General features: G+C 39.0%; 1 protein-coding gene across 1 annotated transcript; it reads right to left on the reverse strand.

Moving 5' to 3' along the window:
- Positions 1-1164: 1164 nt before the first annotated feature.
- On the reverse strand, positions 1165-19618 carry LOC146454993 (solute carrier family 25 member 32-like). The gene is made up of 10 exons (XM_085094849.1): positions 19322-19618; positions 10691-10785; positions 8582-8637; positions 6906-6991; positions 5819-5935; positions 5100-5149; positions 3639-3731; positions 3264-3322; positions 2600-2650; positions 1165-1897 (listed from the first exon to the last, which is right to left on the reverse strand). The coding sequence occupies exons 1-10, from the start codon at positions 19479-19481 to the stop codon at positions 1825-1827; spliced, it is 840 nt and encodes a 279-aa protein (XP_084950975.1). The 5' UTR covers positions 19482-19618; the 3' UTR covers positions 1165-1824.
- Positions 19619-20724: the final 1106 nt, after the last annotated feature.

The raw sequence follows: 20724 nt of genomic DNA on the forward strand, positions 1-20724 counted from the left end.
ACTTAAAATTTCGGTTAACTCTCAACATTTGCCTAAAGGAAAGCAAAGAGAATGGAATTTTTCAGCTACAATGAATGTGAGTTGAATCGGTAAGTTGCTCTGCGTGTAGTATTTTAGATAGAGTTGATTTTGTAAAACTTATTGTCTCAAGTCGAGTGCCAAATTGATAAGTTCTCTAGGTTTGCAATGACTGTATTTAAATCATAGCGTAGTGGAAGTTGCGTTAAGTGTTTACGGCAGTTCAGAAAAGTATTTTTCTCAAGTTCGCCGAAGAAGCTCACGTTTTTAATTTAGCCGTCTTGCTTGTTGAAAAACAACAAAATCTTATCAAAGTTTCGCCCAGTTTTCTGATTTACCCGCTCTTTTTTTCGGCTTATGTTTGCATATAATCTCAAAATCTATTGTTGCATTCAAGAATTAATGATTGGAAGCCGAAAACTGTGTAAAAATGTTTATTATTTACGTCACCGCGCGATCGGCTGAAAATGGCGATTTTGCCGGATTCTATTCAAATCTTCCCGCTCTTGCGAAAATCTAAATTTTTCGTCCTCAATAATTGTATACTCCCTTTAAGCCATTATAAAGTTAGAGCCCTAAGATAATTTAGGATTCCTTGTTTTCCACGATTACATGCTAATCCGAAAATGCACTGAAAATAAATCTTGCACCGGCCGGCTATGAAGAATTTCTTTCCGAGCAGAGCAGTTTCATGTCCTTTTTTTGTTTTGTTGTTGTAGTTTTGAAGGTAAAGCCATGTAATAAATCCTTTATTGACCAAGCTTGTTCGGTCAAATTGGCCTCGTTCTTTTTTTGCGTTTTTATGGACCGAGACGAAGTCGAGGTCCATAAAAACGCAAAAAAAGAACTTGGCCAATATCCAGCCATCTTGACCTCACGCTTGGTCAATAACGCATATATATCACATTTAAGCGTTAAATTCAGAGGTTCGGTCCTTTCGCGCGGAGCCGATGATTTTATAACTTTATATTAAATTTTTAGTGATTTTAAGAACCGACTTCCGCCATTTGAAGGCTCAAGAGCAAATCCAACGTAAAAAAAAATACTCTCGAATAACTTCCTGGTTGCTTTTATCAATAAACAATTATTCTACTAGCACTTGTTGGATATGGGATGATTATAGCCAACCCGGCGCTACACTCTGCTTTTTGTTTTGTGTTGTTTTTTATAAGAACGTCTAATTTTGGAGCTGAGGCTGAAGGTTCTTATATGTTTTTGCGTTTAAACTACATGGTATACACTACATCCAGGAAATCAACGCGGACGTGACCAGGAAACCTATCAAAATGATTATGACAAACCGAGATGTGTGTCACCATTGTTAATGTTATACAAAACATGCCCTTAAGTATTTTGGTTGATTTACATTTGTTACCTTGATTTATACACTGTATATAGATTAGCAAAATACTAAAAACGTTCTTAATCGAGTCTCAGCCTGAGGAATGTTCTTAACACGTTCTTAAAATTTTGGTTAATCTCAGCCTCGACGTTCTTATATAAAAGGTTCTTACAAAAAAAAAACAGGGTGTATCCAACACGCGGTCATGGAATAATTGTTAAATATCACATTTAACCGTTAAATTCCGAGGTTCGGTCCTTTCACGCGGAGCCGATGATGTTATAACTTTATATTAAATTTTTAGTGATTTCAGGAACCGACTTCGGCCATTTGTCTGCTCAAGAGCAAATCCAACGTAAAAGATACTCTTGAATAACTGGCAGGAATCCTGATTCATGCTTGATTTTCCTTATGACTCCGGGAACTCTGACAACAGTTGTAAGCTCGTCTTTATGACAGGACAATTAACTGGATGGCAGGAGGAAGTGAATAACATTTTCGTAAACCACAAAAGTTAACGCACACGCTGGGGTGACTCTGACAAAAAAAAAAAAAAGAACAAAAATACAAGGTAAGAACGACAACCACCCGGTACGGGAGAGTCCAATTCTAAAAGCAATTTTATGTTTGAGCAAAGGTACTTTGTCATATATATATTTAGTGTATTTTGATCAAAACACAGCAAAATCTGCGTGACAATGCCCCTTTTAATTTATCATCTTTCCTTATCTAGATAACACCTCAAACAGAAGATAATTTGACCGTATGACACAAATTACTCACGAAAACTACCCTGGGTGCACATGCAAGGCTTTTCTGGCATACCCGTCAAACTCTTCAACTATCCTCCCCTGGCGCCCGAGGGTACACGATACCAAATAGAGCCACAAAAGACTTCACGATAACATTTATTCCACTGGTTCGAGGTTATATTGGTCTCTTCATCGCTGCACTGTTTCCTTCCGCAAGAAACTGCGCTCTACCTAAGCCTCTATTCATCCGGGTGTAAAAATGGATACCGGCGACAAACTTCTGGGGGTAACCGTGCCATGGACTAGGAACCCATCCAAAGAGGGGGGGGGGGGGGGGGGGAAGGCACTCTTATAGTTGATTCATGCTACAGACACCGGGTCGAGTGAGCCATTTAGGTTCGCAGTGCGACTTTACCTACTTTTTATTCCGAGATGATGTAATGACACTTTTTACCAATGACAATGAACTGGAATAAATTCATCTTACCTGAGAATATTAGGGACCAGTCCCTTGTAAAAGCCTTTTACCCCTTCGTATCTATAATGCCAAAAATCAAACCACATAACCAAGATTACAAGGAAAGTTACAAAAACGAAGCACGTTCACCAAAAATAGCTACGACAACTTTGAATCGTAGAATGTTGTTTCATACTCTTTTTGAAGCCAGTTAGTCGATAAAACAGAGCTACAGGAGGACAAAACGCCTACAAATTAAACGTGGGGAATACTTTGCTTGGTACAACAAAGAAAATACTTGTCTGATGCATTCGAGGCAGAGGACAAGAACATATCAACAATACAAATTTGCGATGAAATAGACTTGCCTCATGATCAAGTCGTCTTATTATGCGCTGAAAGAGTGGCCGACGAGCGACGACGTTTCCCGCCTGACTGGACTCGCACGAAAACGGACTTTGAGAAAGTCTAACGAGGATCTAGGGATCTGATCTTGGACGAGTCCATCATCTACAAGTTATATGCCAACAATGTGAAATAGGAATTACAACCTTAAGTTCTTTTTTTCTGGTGAAATGATGGCGAAAAATGAAACACGTCGCAAATGGAAGAAAATTATGAGTTTTGGAGCAGCAAATTAGAGTTTCGGCTTTGCTCTTCAAAAAGGAGCCGAACGGACCTGGGCTGAGCTCACCTGAAAGTTTTACGGATGATGTCCAGGGCACCGTTATACTCGGCCACAGTGTGCTGATTCTACGAGAATAACAAAACAATAATCACTGTTAACAATATCATCATTTTCCGTCGACCATTAACAATTATTTCACGAGCGCGCGTTGGATTTGGGACGACGGATGCTGTAGCGAATAATCTACAAGCAGCACAAGGGCTGTAGAAGGGTCGACACAAAGTATGTTCAGGTAACAACTTGGCCACTGCACCAAGGGGGTTCACTGGTTGGTGATGGTGGAGGATGGGGGAGGGTTTTGAAAATGGCTGCAAAAGTGGCGTTATGAGTGAACTTTAGTACAGATTATTTTTTTCTGATATGAAAGCAGCCTTTATTCACCTGAAGTCTTGATCTGACCACTTGATACGGATACGTTGCAGTGGCAGCAAAGATTTTAGATATTGAAGCCATCACGAGGTACTCTGTGGAACTCTGCAAACAGAAGGAGCATGTCCAAGTTTACAAATGAATATTGCGCCGTTAGCACAAAGGACACAAATGATGGATCCGAGAATTTACTCTGTAGTATATGTTAAAATGCTAAGTGACCCCATGAAATTCCTATTGAGCGTTAGTTATAGTAAGGAAAAGGAGACCATACGAGACAAAGAAAAAGATATTTGACCTCGGCAGGAATTGAACCCACGACCTTGGATTTGATCGTTTGTAGCTCAGTCTGCCGACTGAGCTACGAGGCGAGGCCAGACGGCCATGAGCATTAAGCTGTCATTGAAACCACTTCATCAAAGAGTTCCAATGCTATTTATCTCATTAAATTTATGCTATTTAATATTTATCTAATCTAATTATGTTTAGGTAATATGCTAGTACACATGACTATATGAAGGCATTTATAATTCAAGACTTCAGTGCATAACCGGCCTATATGCATAGTGCATCTGTGATAGCCTTTTGTTGTTTTAACTCAGATTTACTGGAGTTTTTGCACGTGACCTTAATTTCGCCAATCAGATTATTGACCATGCCCTGAGGCACTTTTCCGAGACTTGGACATGGCAAAATTGTAGCCTCACTCGCAGACACTCTGGAAAGCAATCTTCCCTCTGGGGAAGAAAGAATGTATGAGGAGCCAAAAGAGCGTCGGAGAGGGAGGCTAGCAAAATTGCAAACTTTTAACATTTGCAATATTTTCTGATGTGCATCACACTGTGATACTGACTAGAACTTTTATGAGAATGATGTATTATTCAGACACAGGCAAACTCGGATAAAGGAAATCCGAGTGCTCCTATCAGGAGTCGAACCTAAGACCTTCCGATTACTAGTTCAGATGCTCTACCACTGAGTTACAGGAGACTGGTGGCTATAAAACTAGGTTCATGGGACAAACAAACTTTTTACTGATAGGAATTGGGGGGTATGGGTGGGGACGGGGGCCAAACCAAAAAAAATTGCTGTGGGGAGTGCGGTTATTTTCTGGAACAACACATTTGAAATGTACTGATTGTTTTACAATCGCATGTATGTACATGTAGGGGGGTAGTTACCCAGGCCTCTTGTATTTTAGTCACTGTGAAAGTTTAAGGGCACTGTAGCGGACTATTTCTGCTGCACATAGTAGTTGATTGCCATAACAACTGGTTGCCAACTTGGGGAGTGGAAACCTTTCTGAAATCTTTCAAGATCTGGTGGAAGGTGTTTGGGACAATCAGAACGGATAATTTTGTTATACATATCAACAGCATTCCTTTGCCAAAGTGAGCTTGTTGCATTATTCTACAGTATCTTGTGGTTTTCACTGTTTGTAATAGCCGGTAACAAAACATGCAAATCTGGTACCTTGTACAATCCTCTGATTCCTTCATGTCTCCAGAGTCTTAAAAGGGCATCTTTACACAAAAGAAACAAAGAGTCAATACTTTGATCATTGCACACAATGAGACTCAATTATCAATAACTTTGAAAACATAAAAAAGGAATGAAATTAACGAGTAAATTTCACATATAAAGAAAAGTACTTAAGAATTCTAGAGCAATAATTATTTTGAGAATTCAACCATTATTTTTACCACCAGGGCTCCACTGAATTGTCACATTCACTTAGTGACAAAATTATTTAAGTCCTTTAAGTGGATAAATTTTCACAGGTTTTAGGATTTTGCCTCCCAATTTGGAATCCAAACAGAAAATTGGTGGTAAGCACAAATTTTTCAGAGATGATTAAGCAACAACAATTCAAAAAAGCTGTAAAAATTTGCTTTTCTCCAGTAGTTTTGATTTAGAAGCACTCACTCCTGTTCTTAAACCATTCCCAAGTTGTGCAAAACGTATGCGCAGTAGCAAAAGGGGAAAAAGGCAAATCTCTTTTATGGACAGACTGGTTATCGGCGCACTGTATATATAGATTTTTGTATCTAATATTCAGTCTATCTGTCTAAACTACATGTACTGTACATTTAACTGAAAATGTCAAAGGGCAGAGCAAAGACACACAGTATTATTTTTAAATGGATCCTGACAATAAAGAAGCTATAAAAAGGGAACATGAACCATCTCACCAGTCATTCCCTTATACTGCGACGCTTGTGTAAGACCTGTTTGTGGGCCAGTGTACTGAAGACAAAGCCGAGTTTTGACGACCCATATTGGGTTTGTTATTGTTAGTGTTCCAATTCCTGAGGAGAAAAGTTACCAGATATGGTCAAAAGAAATCTTATTGATTGATTGATTGATTGATTTTTTCAAATACTGGAGCATCACCATAGGTATAAAATTTTTATTATGCCATTTTTATTATTTAATAATAAAAAGGCAATTTCCTTAACTGCATATAAAATCTAACTGTTTGCCTTAAGATAATAGCAGTACGACCAGTGCTTGGGGTAATTAACTGGAAAGAATGTAATCGCTAGTAAATTATAGCTCTAATTAATCCAATTACAAGGAGGTAATTACTGTATAGCCGTCCTTTTTTGAAGAATGGTGAATGAATCAAGTCACTTCAATTTCCTGCAGTATCTTGTAATTTTTCCTTACCAGAGCGACTAAGATGATTAAATGTTAGTGCCACTTTGCACAGTGCATAACAATTAAATAGCATACATGTACAGCTGTAATTTCTAAACCAGAAATAAGATCAATAACTTACAGCTACAGTAATCAGGTGTGAATCCAGGAAATTCAGAGGGGAGGTAATAGTTGTGTTGAATGCACAACCTTGTGGCAAAAGCTTAGTGGAGTTAACCGGTCGTGTCCCCTTTCAAATTTAAAATTTCAAAACATACATGTACAATCCTGGCCAATTGAGTTAGGGACACTTGGGTCTTTTTGAAATTTTTTTCCACTTAACTTTGCCAATATCATTCTTTGCTGTAAGACACTCATAATAATGTAATCCTCCACGCCCAATTCAATATTGAACATTAACACATGTACAGCTGTAGACATCACATGCATAGATCCATCATTGTTCATCAACATTGTATGGGGGAAGGGAAGGGGAGTGGGACCATGTCTAAATTGGCACCAGCGAGGCCGAGGATGGGGGACTATTGTCCCCTTCTCTCCCTCTCCTATTTGTCCAATAGCCCATGTGTAATAAGTAATTTGTACATACTGTACACTGAATACAATCAACTGTCTTACCTGCTAGAGTCCCTGCAATAAGGTGCTTCTCAGCTCCTAAGGGCTTGTCGCTGTCTTTCTGCATCCATGCTTTTAACATGTTATAGCTGCATCAATTTAGAATTATCATAAGATTGTTAGAAACGAACTGTCTTGAATCAGAGACCCGGGGCCTGTTTCTCGAAAGTCCCGGTAACTTTATATTGGGCCTGATAAGTGTCTTTGGTGATAAATGTTTCTTGATAAAAATCAAATTTTTGTTAGCTTTGAATGCTTAATTTCAAAATCTTATAATTCTGTGAAAACATTGACCAAGTACCATGTCTGTAGTCACTGTGTAATCGGCAAAAAAACATTTAAAAATAAACTTATCAGGCCCGGTAAGTTACCGGGACTTTTGAGAAACGGGCTCCTGGCCCCAGCTGTTCAAAAGGCAGATAACTTTATCCAGCAGATAAGTCGCTACCCAGCAAATAAAATGTATTGCTTGGATTACATTTTAATCAGTGGATAGCGATTTATCCAGTTGATAGAGCTATCTGCTCTTTAAACAACTGGGGCCTGGACAGTATACTGTATCTGGAATCTCTATTTGTGTGATAATATAATTCGCTTATTTTATCATTAGATGTTTAACTAAAATAATATAATCTGATTCGAAAGTTTTAGTTTCCTTAAGTGAGAAATTTTACATAGACATTAGCATGGAGATATGTATACATGTAAGCATCTGCAAAAACTTCCTGATTATAGGGAACTACAACTTGGCCTGTTTACTAATGTGTACTTTCCATCAGTGTCAATGGTTTTTTTTCTGTCCCAGTCTGCATCAAAATTTTAAACTACTGTGACTTAAAGTTTTCAATAGTAGGAAAATGCACATATTTTGTATTAACTAATTTAAGAGTTAAGGACAGTGGCTTATAAACTTCAGGCCATTCCTTAATAACAATTTGATGAAGAGCTGATTTGTTGATCAGCATTGAAAGAAGCATACAGTTATACACTTAGCTCAATGGCTTTTGGTGATTGATATTAAACCATGGCTTGTGTTTCAAAAATTAATAGCAAATTCTTGCTCATGGTTCAGAGCATCCAGCTATTCCACGTGTTCCCCCTCCCCTGGGCAATTTAGCAGGGCATTTTTAACATTGTTCGTTCCACGGGTTAGGTATTAGTCTATAGTGTACCCCTGGGCATTTGACGGCCTGTGATTCTCACCTCCCAATACATACTGCCACTTTGTCTCAATGAAAAGTTCACCAACAAAAGACAATAAACGCTTGACTAACAGTCACATAGTACATGTACTTCTCTGATCATGAGTAGGAGATAAATGAGATCGCAGATCCACAGAACAAACAGTCACTACCACGACACTGAGAAAGAGGGCTTTTTCCAAGACTTACATGTACTTTGGTATAAATAAGCTTTCATTAGTCAGAATAATGGTAAGCCCAGAAGCAAAGAGATCCCTGTCATTTTTAACTGCACCATGAGGAATTTGCCCAGCTTGTTCTGTCCCAGCCCTGGGGCATTTGGCAGTTTAATTTTTAAAAAATGGTAATACCAGCAGGTCAGCCCGGGGAGGGGAGGGAGTGGAAATATCTACTCTCGGAATTGAGTGATGCATACACATAATAAGACAAGCACTTTCAGCCTTTTAGAACGTACGAGCAACCTATCACAGCACTTACCTGAAAAAATACAGACCCCAGGCCGACCCATTTCCCCACACATTTGGTGTCACACCCTAGAATGTGATCAGAAAGATTTGTTCAGAAATCATACCACTTACTGACAGGATTGCAGATTTAAGCTGTAAAATGTACTTTCAGCTGTATTTAATTTTAGCACTATCCAATTGTTTTTCCTCTAGACTTAGACAAGGACGAGAGAATCTGCCTGCATATAATTTAGACGTTTATTTAAAACTTGTTTCATAAATTATGTGAACATACAGTATTGGCACTAAACTCCACAATTTTTCCTGAAATTTACCTTCGTTTATACTTCAAAAATTTAGAATAATATTACATTGTTCATCAAATTTGCTGCTACCAAGCCCAGGTTTTTCAAGTTTCAACTTTTCTTCTTTTTTTTTTCTTTTTATTAACAAATTAGTCTTGAGAGTAAGACATATGAAATACGATTAATGGTTACACTAGGATTGAATTCAGGTCCATTCAGTTAAAATCAGTAACTGGAAGGACCTCAAAAGTCAATGTGAAGTGGGAAGTAAACCGTTCAGCTACTATACGTGTATTCTGGGCCAGACCAACTGTTCTGAAGACTTCAAGTATTAAACAGAACAGTGTGAAGGCCACTATTTCAGTTCCAGAATAATCCATGCATGATGTTTAGATCTAAAATTAGTTATTGTCATCACAAAGCTCGGAACGTTCTACATTATTACATTACTGTATTTCCCAAAATAGCTGTGCGGAACAATATAAGAACAGACAACGGAACAGTTTACATACATGTATACTATCGTTACATGTACAGGCCATCTGATAGGGTGCGATAAAAAATCTGAATTTGTGCGATATTTTCAGGGTAGATTGTGCGATAAGAAAGGACTATTATGCGGTAATTTATGCAAATTATGCGATTTTCCCCTCAACTATTTTAAGCTAGTTTTCCCAGGATTCTGAGAAAGTTAAACCACTTTTATGCTGCTCTAGCAACATTTTTTTCATCAAGGAACAAAAAATAAGCAATTATGATTGAAATGGGATATAAAATTTTAAATATGCATATACAGTAATCTGCAAATGTAAGTTGACAGTCCCTCAAAACTCGAAATTCGTGACTCGATCCTCAAAACTCAAAAGCTTCGAGTATTCAGGCGCGAGTCGAGTGCATCAAGTTTCAAGGCAGGGAAACAAAGAACTTTTCACATGATAAGTCTTTTACATGTGATCCAAGGCCACAGTTTGGTTCTTTTCTTCAGGAACCAACTCTGCGAGACAGCCAACTGTGCTTGCGTTTTTGTTGGAGCGATGTGCGCATATGTATGATTGAGATGGAAAGAGTTCACTCTTTAAGCGTTTTCTCGGTTCCTTGCCGATTACAACCGAAAGTATTGAGCATGTTTAATCAAGAATATGCTGTTTTTGAAGTTTTGATTCGAAAGATTATTGAGGTACAATCAAGCATAATTTTGTGTGCGCGTGTTTCCATTGTCAGCTTGTGAAACAGCGGCCGAAAATGTCACAATCTTTTAGTTTCGCTTCCTTCACTGCTAAAACTGGGTTTAGTGAACAAGTTAAATCGAAATCGATGGTTTCAGAACGTTTCTTGGGCTTTTTCGAAATTAAATCGTCTTGAAACTAAGTGCAGACGCGGAATTTTTTCAGATAAGGCAATTATTTTTGGTTTTTATTTAAGAATTGTGCGATTTTTTTGTGAATTGTGCGATTTTTTATGAATTGTGCGATCGGATGCAATTTGAGGTCAGTTGCGCAAAATTGCACCATCGCATAATATCAGATAGCCTGCATGTACATGTACATGTACATTGTTCGCCATTGAAGTATAGTGAAAAGTTATAATTTAATTATGGCTGATCAGAAAAATCATTGTAATCAGACGATCATAGTGTCATCTTCATCGGTGGTAAGCAAATGTTGTATCATCTTAGAGATCTACATTGCATATATACATGTATAAATTGGCTACTGGTAGACATAGGGATCTCGCTTTTTCTGACTATGACTATCAAAGTTCTCTCACTGTGCTGCCACCTGCTCCAAAAGAGTTTGAGAGGCTTTACACGCATGTATTTTGAAAACAAAACCAACCTGATACAATCCCTTCACACCATCTGCTCTAACAATTGACCGCACAGCATCCACAAGTCCTCTGTATGCTGGGACCTTCCCACTGCCATCATTCACTGATACGTAACAAAAAACATATTTCACTGTCATCAGTCAATTACTGTTTTAAAAACTGGATCATTGTATAATGCATATTCCAGGGATTTGATTGGCTCAGCGGCCATGGTATATGAGCTATTATACCAGTTGTACCATGCCAGAGAACTAGCAACCATTACATGTACATTGTGTTCTGGTTGTTCTTGCGAAGTGCAATCAGGAACATCCAAATATATTTCTTGGTTGTTTTTAATAAAACAATTATCCCACACGTGTTTGCTGGATTAATGAAATGTTATAGCCAACTCTGTGCTGCCACGCCTCGTTGGCTATCTGTCATCTTACATCCGACACTTGTTGTGGAATAATTCTTAATTACAGCAGTATATGTAATCACACCAGGCCAAGAAGAATTAAGGATCAATTCTCGCACATATTTTCAAAGTCTTACAGTAAAAAAATAATGGTAAAAAATCTGAACAACGTTTCAATGGCTCTTTGAACAGTCATTACCAACTTCAATGTATGGGGAAAAAATTAACATATGATCATACATGCACAGTATATATTGAGAGAAGAAGAGTGCCAAATTGACATAAAAGTATGTAAAAAATTTAGAAAACAATGATAAAAAGCATGCAAGAGATTTTATTAATTAAAAACTTTTGCGCAAATCAAGTCCGATTGTTTATTGAGACTAGCTCTCACTTCATTAAACATTGCATACTTAAGACAGTAAAACTTGTTTTAATTGAAGGTCTGAGAGCATAACCGACTTATGTCGAATTTTAGCGCACCTTTTGATTTCGCACGGATTTGTACGAATTTTAGCTCTCCCTGATTTGGAAAACATTTTGCGGTTTTACAATCGTGGACAAAACTCCTTGAGAAAACCAAACACGAACAGAACAAAAACCACTTGCTTACTTCTCCCTCCCATCCCCTCCCCCTATGCAATGAGAAGCGAACACAGACAGCCAAAAAACCACTCACTTACTGTTTCTCCCTTCATAATTCTACCACAGTTACTTCTCCCTCCCCCCCTCCCCCTTATGCAATGTTGATGTGGGAAGTGATGCTTGCCAGGAAACTAATCGTGACCCAAAAGACAACATTGAGTCAGGGGGAGGGGGAGGGGTATTTGGTAGTTTGCTTGTCTACAAGTGAACGCGCTTGGAAGGCAAATTTTTTTATAGGTTTTGTCCACGGCAGACTCGTTTTCCAAATTATCGGTAGGCTAAAAGTTTCCACTGTCCACGAGCCGTGTTTAGCCACACCAGTTGTTGTTTCTATAAGTTACGTTTGAGATGATATCATGGTTTGCTTTTGCGGGTTGTAACAAGCCCAAAATAGATCAAGGCAGTCGGGATAAACAACTTGGGTATCGTACTGGCTAGTTGGTTTCGCTTTTGTTTGGTGAAGTTTGTAAACGCACGACATCTATGGATCTTTTGAAAAGTTATGAAATTGACGAATGCAGTTCACAGGAACTGGTGGAAATGTTGTTCAAAGAATCCCTCCTTGGTAGTGATGACTGTGCCGTGACGAATTTTTCAATTCGATTATCAAATCCCGCGGGAGCATCAGAGACAAATCCCGCCATGTGAAAGGTGTTTTGCAAGCCTTAGTTGTGGTTTGCCAGGCTTGAAATTCGGTATGTAACGATTAACTTGACAATTTCAAGGCAATGATTCAATAAAAGTACGATTAACATAGATTTTCAACGGTTAACACCGACTGCTCTTAAAAATAATAGATAGTCTTTACCTTTTAATAGAACTGCCGTTAATCGTTGTTAATCGTTGAAATGGCTACATGTCTTCCTGTTAATCGTGTAGAATGCTAGTATTTTGCGTTATCAAGAGTGATATGTCAACAAACGGGACAAAGCTGGATTCTACGCCAGGAAATGGACACATTTTCTCTTGGAGAATGTAACTGTTTACATTTCGGACATTCCTGTCACGTACGTTAAGTAGTTTGTAACAGAATCAAATAAAAGCGTGACAGCATTCTTTTCCTTGCTCCCGCGGAAAACACCGCTTTCGTGTGCCGTGTTTCAATTGACAACAAGTGTATATTGAATACAAGTATTTAATCCTCAGTGCATTGTCCTTTTGGTCATCCAGTGTCTATAATGTTACCGATATATCTTTACAAGATGGTAAAATTTCTTAATGGCATTAATACGAAACACAAAGCGGCGTGAAAAAAATACTGGACAATGGTTTTCAATCGAATTGCAGTTCACATGCAACAGTTTGGACAAATCCGAGCTACATCGAAAAACGGGCTGAAATTCGACATAAGTCGGTTATGCTCCCAGCCCTTCAATTTGCACTTTTTTAAAACAGTAAAATTCTTGCTCAGATCCTTTGGGAGCTAAGGCCATTAAACTAGTTAAATGGCCTTAGCTCCCACGAGTCTCCTGTACATGTAGCTCAATGGTAGAGCACCCGAACTAATAATCGTAAGGTCTTAGGTTCGACTCCTAATAGGAGCACTCAGATTTTTTTCCGAGTATGCCTGAGTGTGTCATTTGCTGATTAAAAACATCATTCTCCGTAAAATTCTTGCTCAGATCCTTTGGAACTTCACAGTGCTTGTCCCGAAAATGTTTGCCAATGGAGGAAGAAGGGTTTTTATGTTCTTTGATGTGCTGATATAAGTGCCATTCAAAGACCAGGCCTCAGCAGACATCATTCGCATCCAACTTAAAGATTTTAGCCACAAGATTCAAAACACCATACGGCCTGTACACTGTATTTGTCACAAGATCAAACAAGATCTCAAATTGTATGAAACTAAGCCGCCGGTTGTGAATCAACAATGCCTTGTTTACAAATTTGAATGTGACCTGTGCAATCCAGGTTATGTTGGTTTCACTCGCTGGCACTTATATCAGCGCATTGAGGAACATAAAAAACCCTTCTCCCTCCATTGGCAAACATGGTAAAGTTCCAAAGGATCTAACCAAGAATTTTACCGTTTTAAAAAAGTGTAAAAAAAACTAGTTTTACTGTCTCGTGTACAAAATGTTTCAAAAAAACCCTTGCTGATAAGTATTTTCAAAGTTTTCTCAAATTACTGTATACAACTCGTGAAAGATTGATTTAGTTTAAAACTCGCAAACTCACAAAAAGTTTATCAGCTTAAGGGGGGAATACACCTTAATTTGAATGAAATTGGAAGAGGCTTTAAGAAGGGATAAAGGAAAGAAAATGATTTTTGAAACACTAACGGACAGTTGATACCCACGCAAGAGCACCCCAGGTTGTTAGTAGACTAACTTGGTATCCATCTATTAATTATTAACTACAAATTCCAATTTTAAAGCTTCACTAAATCTTCAATATTTCTTATTTCTCTTAATTTTACCAATCTTTCTAGAAAAACTACTCCTCCCAAATATATCCAAAAATCACCAAAAAATTCACAAAATACTCCACAACACAGATTCACGATATGATGATAGGGTTTTTGGATTGCTTGAAACGCGAATGAGATATTTCCATTAAAACCATGTCAAGTGGCGGAAAAATGGCGTTCAGGTGTAACTCCCCCTTAATGAGCTCTCAAAGTAAAAACCTTATCTTTAACCCTTTAAGTCCCAATAGTGACCAGCATCCAATTTCTCATTACAATATTCACTTTTGATCAACCACTAAGGTTATGGGAATAATGGAAATGATCACCGAAGACAAGTTGTTCTCATGTGTAAACATATTCTCCACACTAGTACCATAAGAAATATTTGAGAACAGTTATGAGAAAATGAATAAAATTATTGATATCAAGGCTTAAAGGATAAAAGGGATTTTCTTGCTTTTAGCAGCAGCAGTAGTACTAGTAGTTAGCAGTAGTCTAAGTAAATGAATTGTTTCATAACTTGTTTAAAAACAGCGCGAGATGATGCTTCTCACAAACTTTAAGGACTGCTCATGAAATGTTGAAAACTTTAAAGTACTAGCCCTTTAAGCTGGATTATTATATGGCTAAGGCTAGTGGCCGATATAATGTATGCTCTGATTGGCTAAGAGCAAGATCAGAGCAGGGCATTACGCACCCAAAATGCCCACGGGCCGATTATGGATTATGCAAATTAGGGTTAGGATTGAATTGAAAAACTTAATGCTTTTCTTTCTTATAAAGAAAGTTATAAAGAAAGCTATAATAACTTCATAACCTAGACCGTTCAGTCGTTATGGGAATATCTCAAACCTCAGCTTAACCATATTGACCTCGTTATTGCTCAGTCAATACGGCAAGGCCTCAATTTGAAATTTTCAAGTAACCACCTTACTGTCAGTTATTATATAGTTATTTATGGCTTTGCAAGGCAACTGTTACAATTTGAGAACTTTTCTGGCCAAGCATGCGATGCCTTTCAGTAAGATGTACAGTACCGCTCGAAACTATGGGACCATTTGCCGCGAATTTGCCTCGGTCGATTCGCGGTTTTGATCTGCGGTTTCACCTAGGCAAAACCTCGTCTAACCGCAACAAAAACCTCGGTTTCACCTAGGTTTTTTTCGGTTGACTTAAGCCGCGGTAAAAGGCAGGACGCGGTTGGGTTTGAAAGGCTATTGTTCGCTTTGTTTTCATGTTCTTCGAGGACAATAGGCGAACTGTTGGGTTTTAAATGTGATAAATTTCTCGGAAGCGCACTCGCTCTCAAGGGAAATAATCAAAGCGCTCTGTGAGCAAACTCGTGAATTGAACTGGTAAATGTAATAATATTTTGGACTATGCCAAAAATTATTTGCTTCGCGTGCAAAACAATTCATTAAACTTCACTCGCACAATTCCTTTCGATACGCGAAGCAACGCAAACTGCAAAGGTCAGTGAAAGCTCGAATGCTAGTCGACGAAAGAAGAGAGCGCTTCCAGGTCTTTTTGAAGGAATTACAATGGAACTAGTTGGGCATAAGTGAAAAGGCACTACTACTCCCGTTGTGGCTGAATAACAAACTGCAAGAGTCCAGGTTTCCTACCAAGAATCGCCGTAATTAACTTTCTATAATTTTTTTTTCCGCGTTGTGTTGTTGCGGAATGAAACTTGATACACGTGAAGGAATTTGGTTGCCTAGCACGTGACTGAAATCTTCCCGGTGTTTTTATCATGGGCGCTTTCCATTCGACGAAATTTTCGAAAATTTCGCGTGGGAATCGAATGGAACAGGGTCTTTTCCGGAAAAGATTTTCGAAAATTTAGGACAACCTTTTCAGTGTTCCCGAAAAGTGGAAATTTCGGTATTTTCGAAAATTCTCGTGTTCCATTCAAAAGTTTCCAGTCGGACTGTTTGAACACGTACGATAAACGGCGTCAAGAAGCCTGAGGCAAAAACTGACCACGTGATGACCGAGTATTAGCCCGTTCCATTCGAGACCGAAATTTCCGAAAATTCAAACCGAAAATTTTTGGTGAATGGAAAGCACCCTATCATGGCACGGTCCTTTCTACGTCCAAACGACGGCTTCTCTCAACGTTTTAAAACATCGGAAGGGGCTTTTCACTTTTGCTAGAGTTGCTGTTTTCGTTTTATCCAAAGTAAATATTAATAGAAATACGTTAAGCGTTGCGGTAATTTTCCGCGTTTGTGTTTGCTCCAAGTGAATCGATCTTATCGCTCACACTCGATACCGAATCAAATCTATTACAAAGTTTTAGTTTTTCGAATCCGGATTACATTGGCAATACATTTGGAGGGATTTTCACTTTGCTTTTCTCCGCGTCCGTACTGAAATCCGATTGCATATTTTGAATTCAGTGTCGCTATTTCGATTGAACTTTGTTGCGCACTTTACACCAGTAGGAAGGGTTATCAGGAGGTTTATCAAAAGAATAGAATATCTTTCTTGACTGTGTGGCGTAAACAGCAAGAATTAAACTGAAACTATGTCTTTTGCTCTGTGATTACTGCCTGTAGCGTGACAAAAACTGAACATGTCCCAAATGCAGAAAAGAAACTTTCGTCAGTGACTGCCAAACGAATTGTTATCGGTCGTTCGGTTTCCGACTCGGTGAGTCTTTACAAATTCTTTTGTTTGAGGGCTTCTTTAGGATGAAAGGTGAGATAATGTTTGACAATACCCTGACAATAGTAATTAGTCATTATTGTATTTTTACCGAGGCATTGCCGCGTCTAATTCCCCGCGGCTTTCGGTTGCTTTCGTCTTTGCTGCGGTTGCGGTTTTCGTCCCACCGCGGTGAATTCGCGGCAATCACGTTCGGCAAAGACGAGGTTTTACCGCGTGCAAATGGTCCCATAGTTTCGAGCGGTACTGTAGACTCTAAAATTCAAAATTCAACCAGCCATTATGCTTTCCACCAATTTTGATCCACTTTGTCGGTTTCAGTATTTTCGTTGTTAGTCGGCTGTCGCTGTAATCATAATTGACGGCAACAGAACACGCAAATCGTTAGCTTGGGTTTGAGGTTAAAGAAGATTTTTCACGTTGTTTTCCTAATTTTAATTTGTATATTTAAATGTGATTAATTAGCTGTAGTTAGGCAGTTCCACATCAGGACTTCGGTCTTGCCAATTCACTTTTAACCTGCATTGTTAAATAAAGATGTATGTATGTATGTAAGCTTATATACATTGTAAGTTTGAAGTCCGCATGTTATTAAGGTATTCCTGGAGGCTAAATCGAATGTTTCGGATCATGACCTTTTTTTAACATATGCAAGATAACTTAAAATGGGACCTGTACGCCAAATTTCAGAGATCAGGACTGAAGCGTTCGCGAGTAATAAGCAAGGGAAGTTTGGTTTCTACGGGGTCTTTCGCGGGGAAAACACGGACTGCCTACTGCGAAAATCCTTGCGTCGTCTTCGTGTACAATTCCCCAAAGAGTATGATGTTGACAGATCTGTCAATAGTGCTCTCTTTTACGTGAAAGATGAGACTGTTCTGGATCTCTAGATGGATGAAATAAAATTTTTCTAAAATTTCTCTTTTGCGATCAAGTCAGTGGTGACAATATTGGAAATGAAAGCATGGATGCTATTGATGCGAGGAATTTCTTCAAAACCGGTAATTTGAACATCTCAGCAGTCTATTACGTGATTGATATTGTTTGTCGTAATATCGCAATTCGCTTCTTGGCGCGATAATTTTACGAATAAACGCTATTTCTTATTTCACCACTTAGCCAACTACCTAAAAGCACACAGTATTCCAATATATATATTTTTTTTCAGGTTTGCTTGAACGCCGAACGGGTCCGGGTCGCGTCGCGTCGAGTAATCCAACAAACGGCGAATTAGACTGCGAGCAGTCGTACTTTTCCTCATATCACCCACGAAAAGTGACGGTAAAATTATGCGGCTTCGCCGCCCGCTAGATCGATCCATCGTGCGCTAGATGCGCGCTCCAAAAATTAGGAGAAGAAAAGACTTCTCCCAGTCTAACGGCGATCTTGAAGCCAGGAGAAAACAGGAGAGAAATGCGTGATTCTCCAGCCAGCTTCCCGCAACTTATCAAAATCTGGCCCTATCCTCGACTGTGATCCTGAACTACAAGCTTCGTTACCCTTTTCGGACTTCCCCTTCATCGTGTGTAACCGCTTTTTCGGCGGCGTCACTTCGACTTTTCCCTTTTTTAAGCCTATATTTCCTTTAGAACCAGCTTCTTCGATCAAATGTGTTTGTCTGTTTGATTCAACGCCGTCACGCTGTTGGGGTTCTGTTGCGGGTGCCGTTGCTATGCAAAGGTGTCATTGTTTATAATCGCTTCTCCTGATTGGTTTCGCGGGAAAAATAGCACCCCAAAAAAGGAAACAAAGGGCCTAAAAAGGACCGTTTTTGATGATTTACCGCTGTAAACTGTTATTACAGGCGTAAAAAAACATGGCTGCCATTGAATCCAAGCCGACGGAAGCTTTCAAGCCGATTTTTTGACGATTCCAGAGCAATTTTTGAGAAAAAAATGCATGTTGATTGAAAGGCGGGAGCGTGTTCATTTAAAATTACTTTCGAAGGCTTATCAGAACGGCTTGAAACTTGGCAGCCATAAAATACGTACTTGAACGAACATTTTTGTGGGAGTACGTCAAATGCCTTCAAATACAAGACTCGTAGTGGCGTCACATTTTTTTATGAGATTGCATAATTACATTTGTAGACATATTTTTTTTCCGTTTGAGTTTTCTCTGACGTACTCCCACACGATTCTAGGTCTTAACATTACACATCAATTGGCCAACGCTTTTTGAAATGGCAAGGTTTTGACCACGCCCATAAACAGATCAAATTTCAGGAATTCCTTTCATTCTTTCGGAATAAAAATATTTTTTGAAAAAACTACATGCAATAACGTGTTAAATGTGAAAATTTGATGAAGTTTAAGTGATTTTTTCAACAGATTTTATGCATGTAGATATGTGTTGAAAATGTGCAAATTAGCCTCCAGGAACACCTTAAAAGGCGAAGTAAAAAGGGGCATAGCATAGAAGCAGCATTGAATATTTCGCAGTATCAGTGACATTTCTCACTCCAAATCCGGTACCAACATTAAAATGACATTAACGTCGTTCGAGGAACCTTACCTTGAAATCTTATTTTTATCAGGTCCAATGGATGCAGAATAAGAGTCGCAGTAACTCCCCCAGATACGCCAGCCACAAGGTGTTCGTAACGAATAAAACGAGTTATTGATGGGCTCTTTGGTGATGACGGCCGCTCTGGAATTGCCTGACGTTCACCCATGGTATGATAAAACGGTATCAAGGCGATTTAAGATTTTAGGACGGCAGAAATGAAAATAGGAAGTGCGAAAAGCCACTGTTATGGAATTTCATCATCCACCACTTGCGTCGGCCATTTTGAAATGGTTGTATTTTCCAGTCCCCCACGGAAGACTCGACCCAGCTCTATACAGCTAGTATCCGGCACGTGCCTACGCACGTGCCACAAGTGCCGCGCTGTGCCGCGTTATTTATTTGTATCACAGGGAATCTACAAAAGTTGTGAAAAAGAAATAAATTAATAAATTATTGACTTACGTTGTTTGTTTCTTGTGGTTTTCTGTAGTGCTCATTTGCATAAAATTTACGCGACAGCACTAATGTCGTGTACGTGTACTGAGTTGTGCGTGAGCTGATCTGCATCTGAGCTCTGCTGACTTTACTATATAAACTGAATAGTGAGCTTACGCAACAGGACGGCTGAGGGAAGGGGACGGTGAAATATCGTTGTGTGACCAACATTACATCTCAGTACCTTCATATTTTTAGGCGATTTATGACTAAAACTGATGTTTTCTTATCTGTGACAACCTGAAAACCACGGGCGGTAGGAATGTTACAATCTAGAGTCATGAAAACTTGGACGTCACACAAGAACAATTTGCCGTCCCACCACATCAGCCGTCCTGTTGCGTAAACTCCCTATTGACAAGGGAGGGAGTGACTGTCCATGGCTGTCGCGCAAAAACATCTTTGCGAGGTAGGGAGAGGCGACATTTCGCTCGAGATGGTGCGTAAATCTGTGACGTCTGCGCCAAGGTAACTGGCCGCAGCTGTTGCGAAAAACTTCACCGAGCAAAACTGCGAAAAGGGAGCTAAAATGCTGGCTCAAAATTGTTTCTTCTTGGGATTCTGACAGGTAAGTGTGTTCCAAAATTATCCAGCTTTCGTTTGATACAAATTTGGTTGCAAAGAGGCGAACAAGTCGAACGTTCAAAGTTATTTTGCTGAGTGTCTTCAAATTGTTTCGCAAAAACGTTGCCTCCCTTGTCATTATTTATATAGTAAAGTCAGCAGAGCTCAGATGCAGATCAGCTCACGCACAACTCAGTACACGTACACGACATTAGTGCTGTCGCGTAAATTTTATGCAGATGAGCACTACAGAAAACCACAAGAAACGAACAACGTAAGTCAATAATTTATTAATTTATTTCTTTTTCACAACTTTTGTGGACTCCCTGTGTTTGTATATGAAATCGCAT

Source organism: Pavona decussata, unplaced genomic scaffold, assembly GCF_977016875.1.
Source record: "Pavona decussata unplaced genomic scaffold, jaPavDecu1.1 SCAFFOLD_291, whole genome shotgun sequence".
Classification (NCBI taxonomy): domain Eukaryota; kingdom Metazoa; phylum Cnidaria; class Anthozoa; order Scleractinia; family Agariciidae; genus Pavona; species Pavona decussata.

Bases quoted from the DNA above. Each gene is read 5' to 3' on its own strand.
- LOC146454993 (XM_085094849.1), bottom strand. From the start codon at position 19,481: ATGGGTGAACGTCAGGCAATTCCAGAGCGGCCGTCATCACCAAAGAGC. The intron at 10,786-19,321 runs GTAAGGTTCCTC...GTTACGTATCAG, and splicing joins GATAAAAATAAGATTTCAAG to TGAATGATGGCAGTGGGAAG. The intron at 5,150-5,818 runs GTGAGATGGTTC...TTTTGTGTAAAG, and splicing joins GCAGTATAAGGGAATGACTG to ATGCCCTTTTAAGACTCTGG.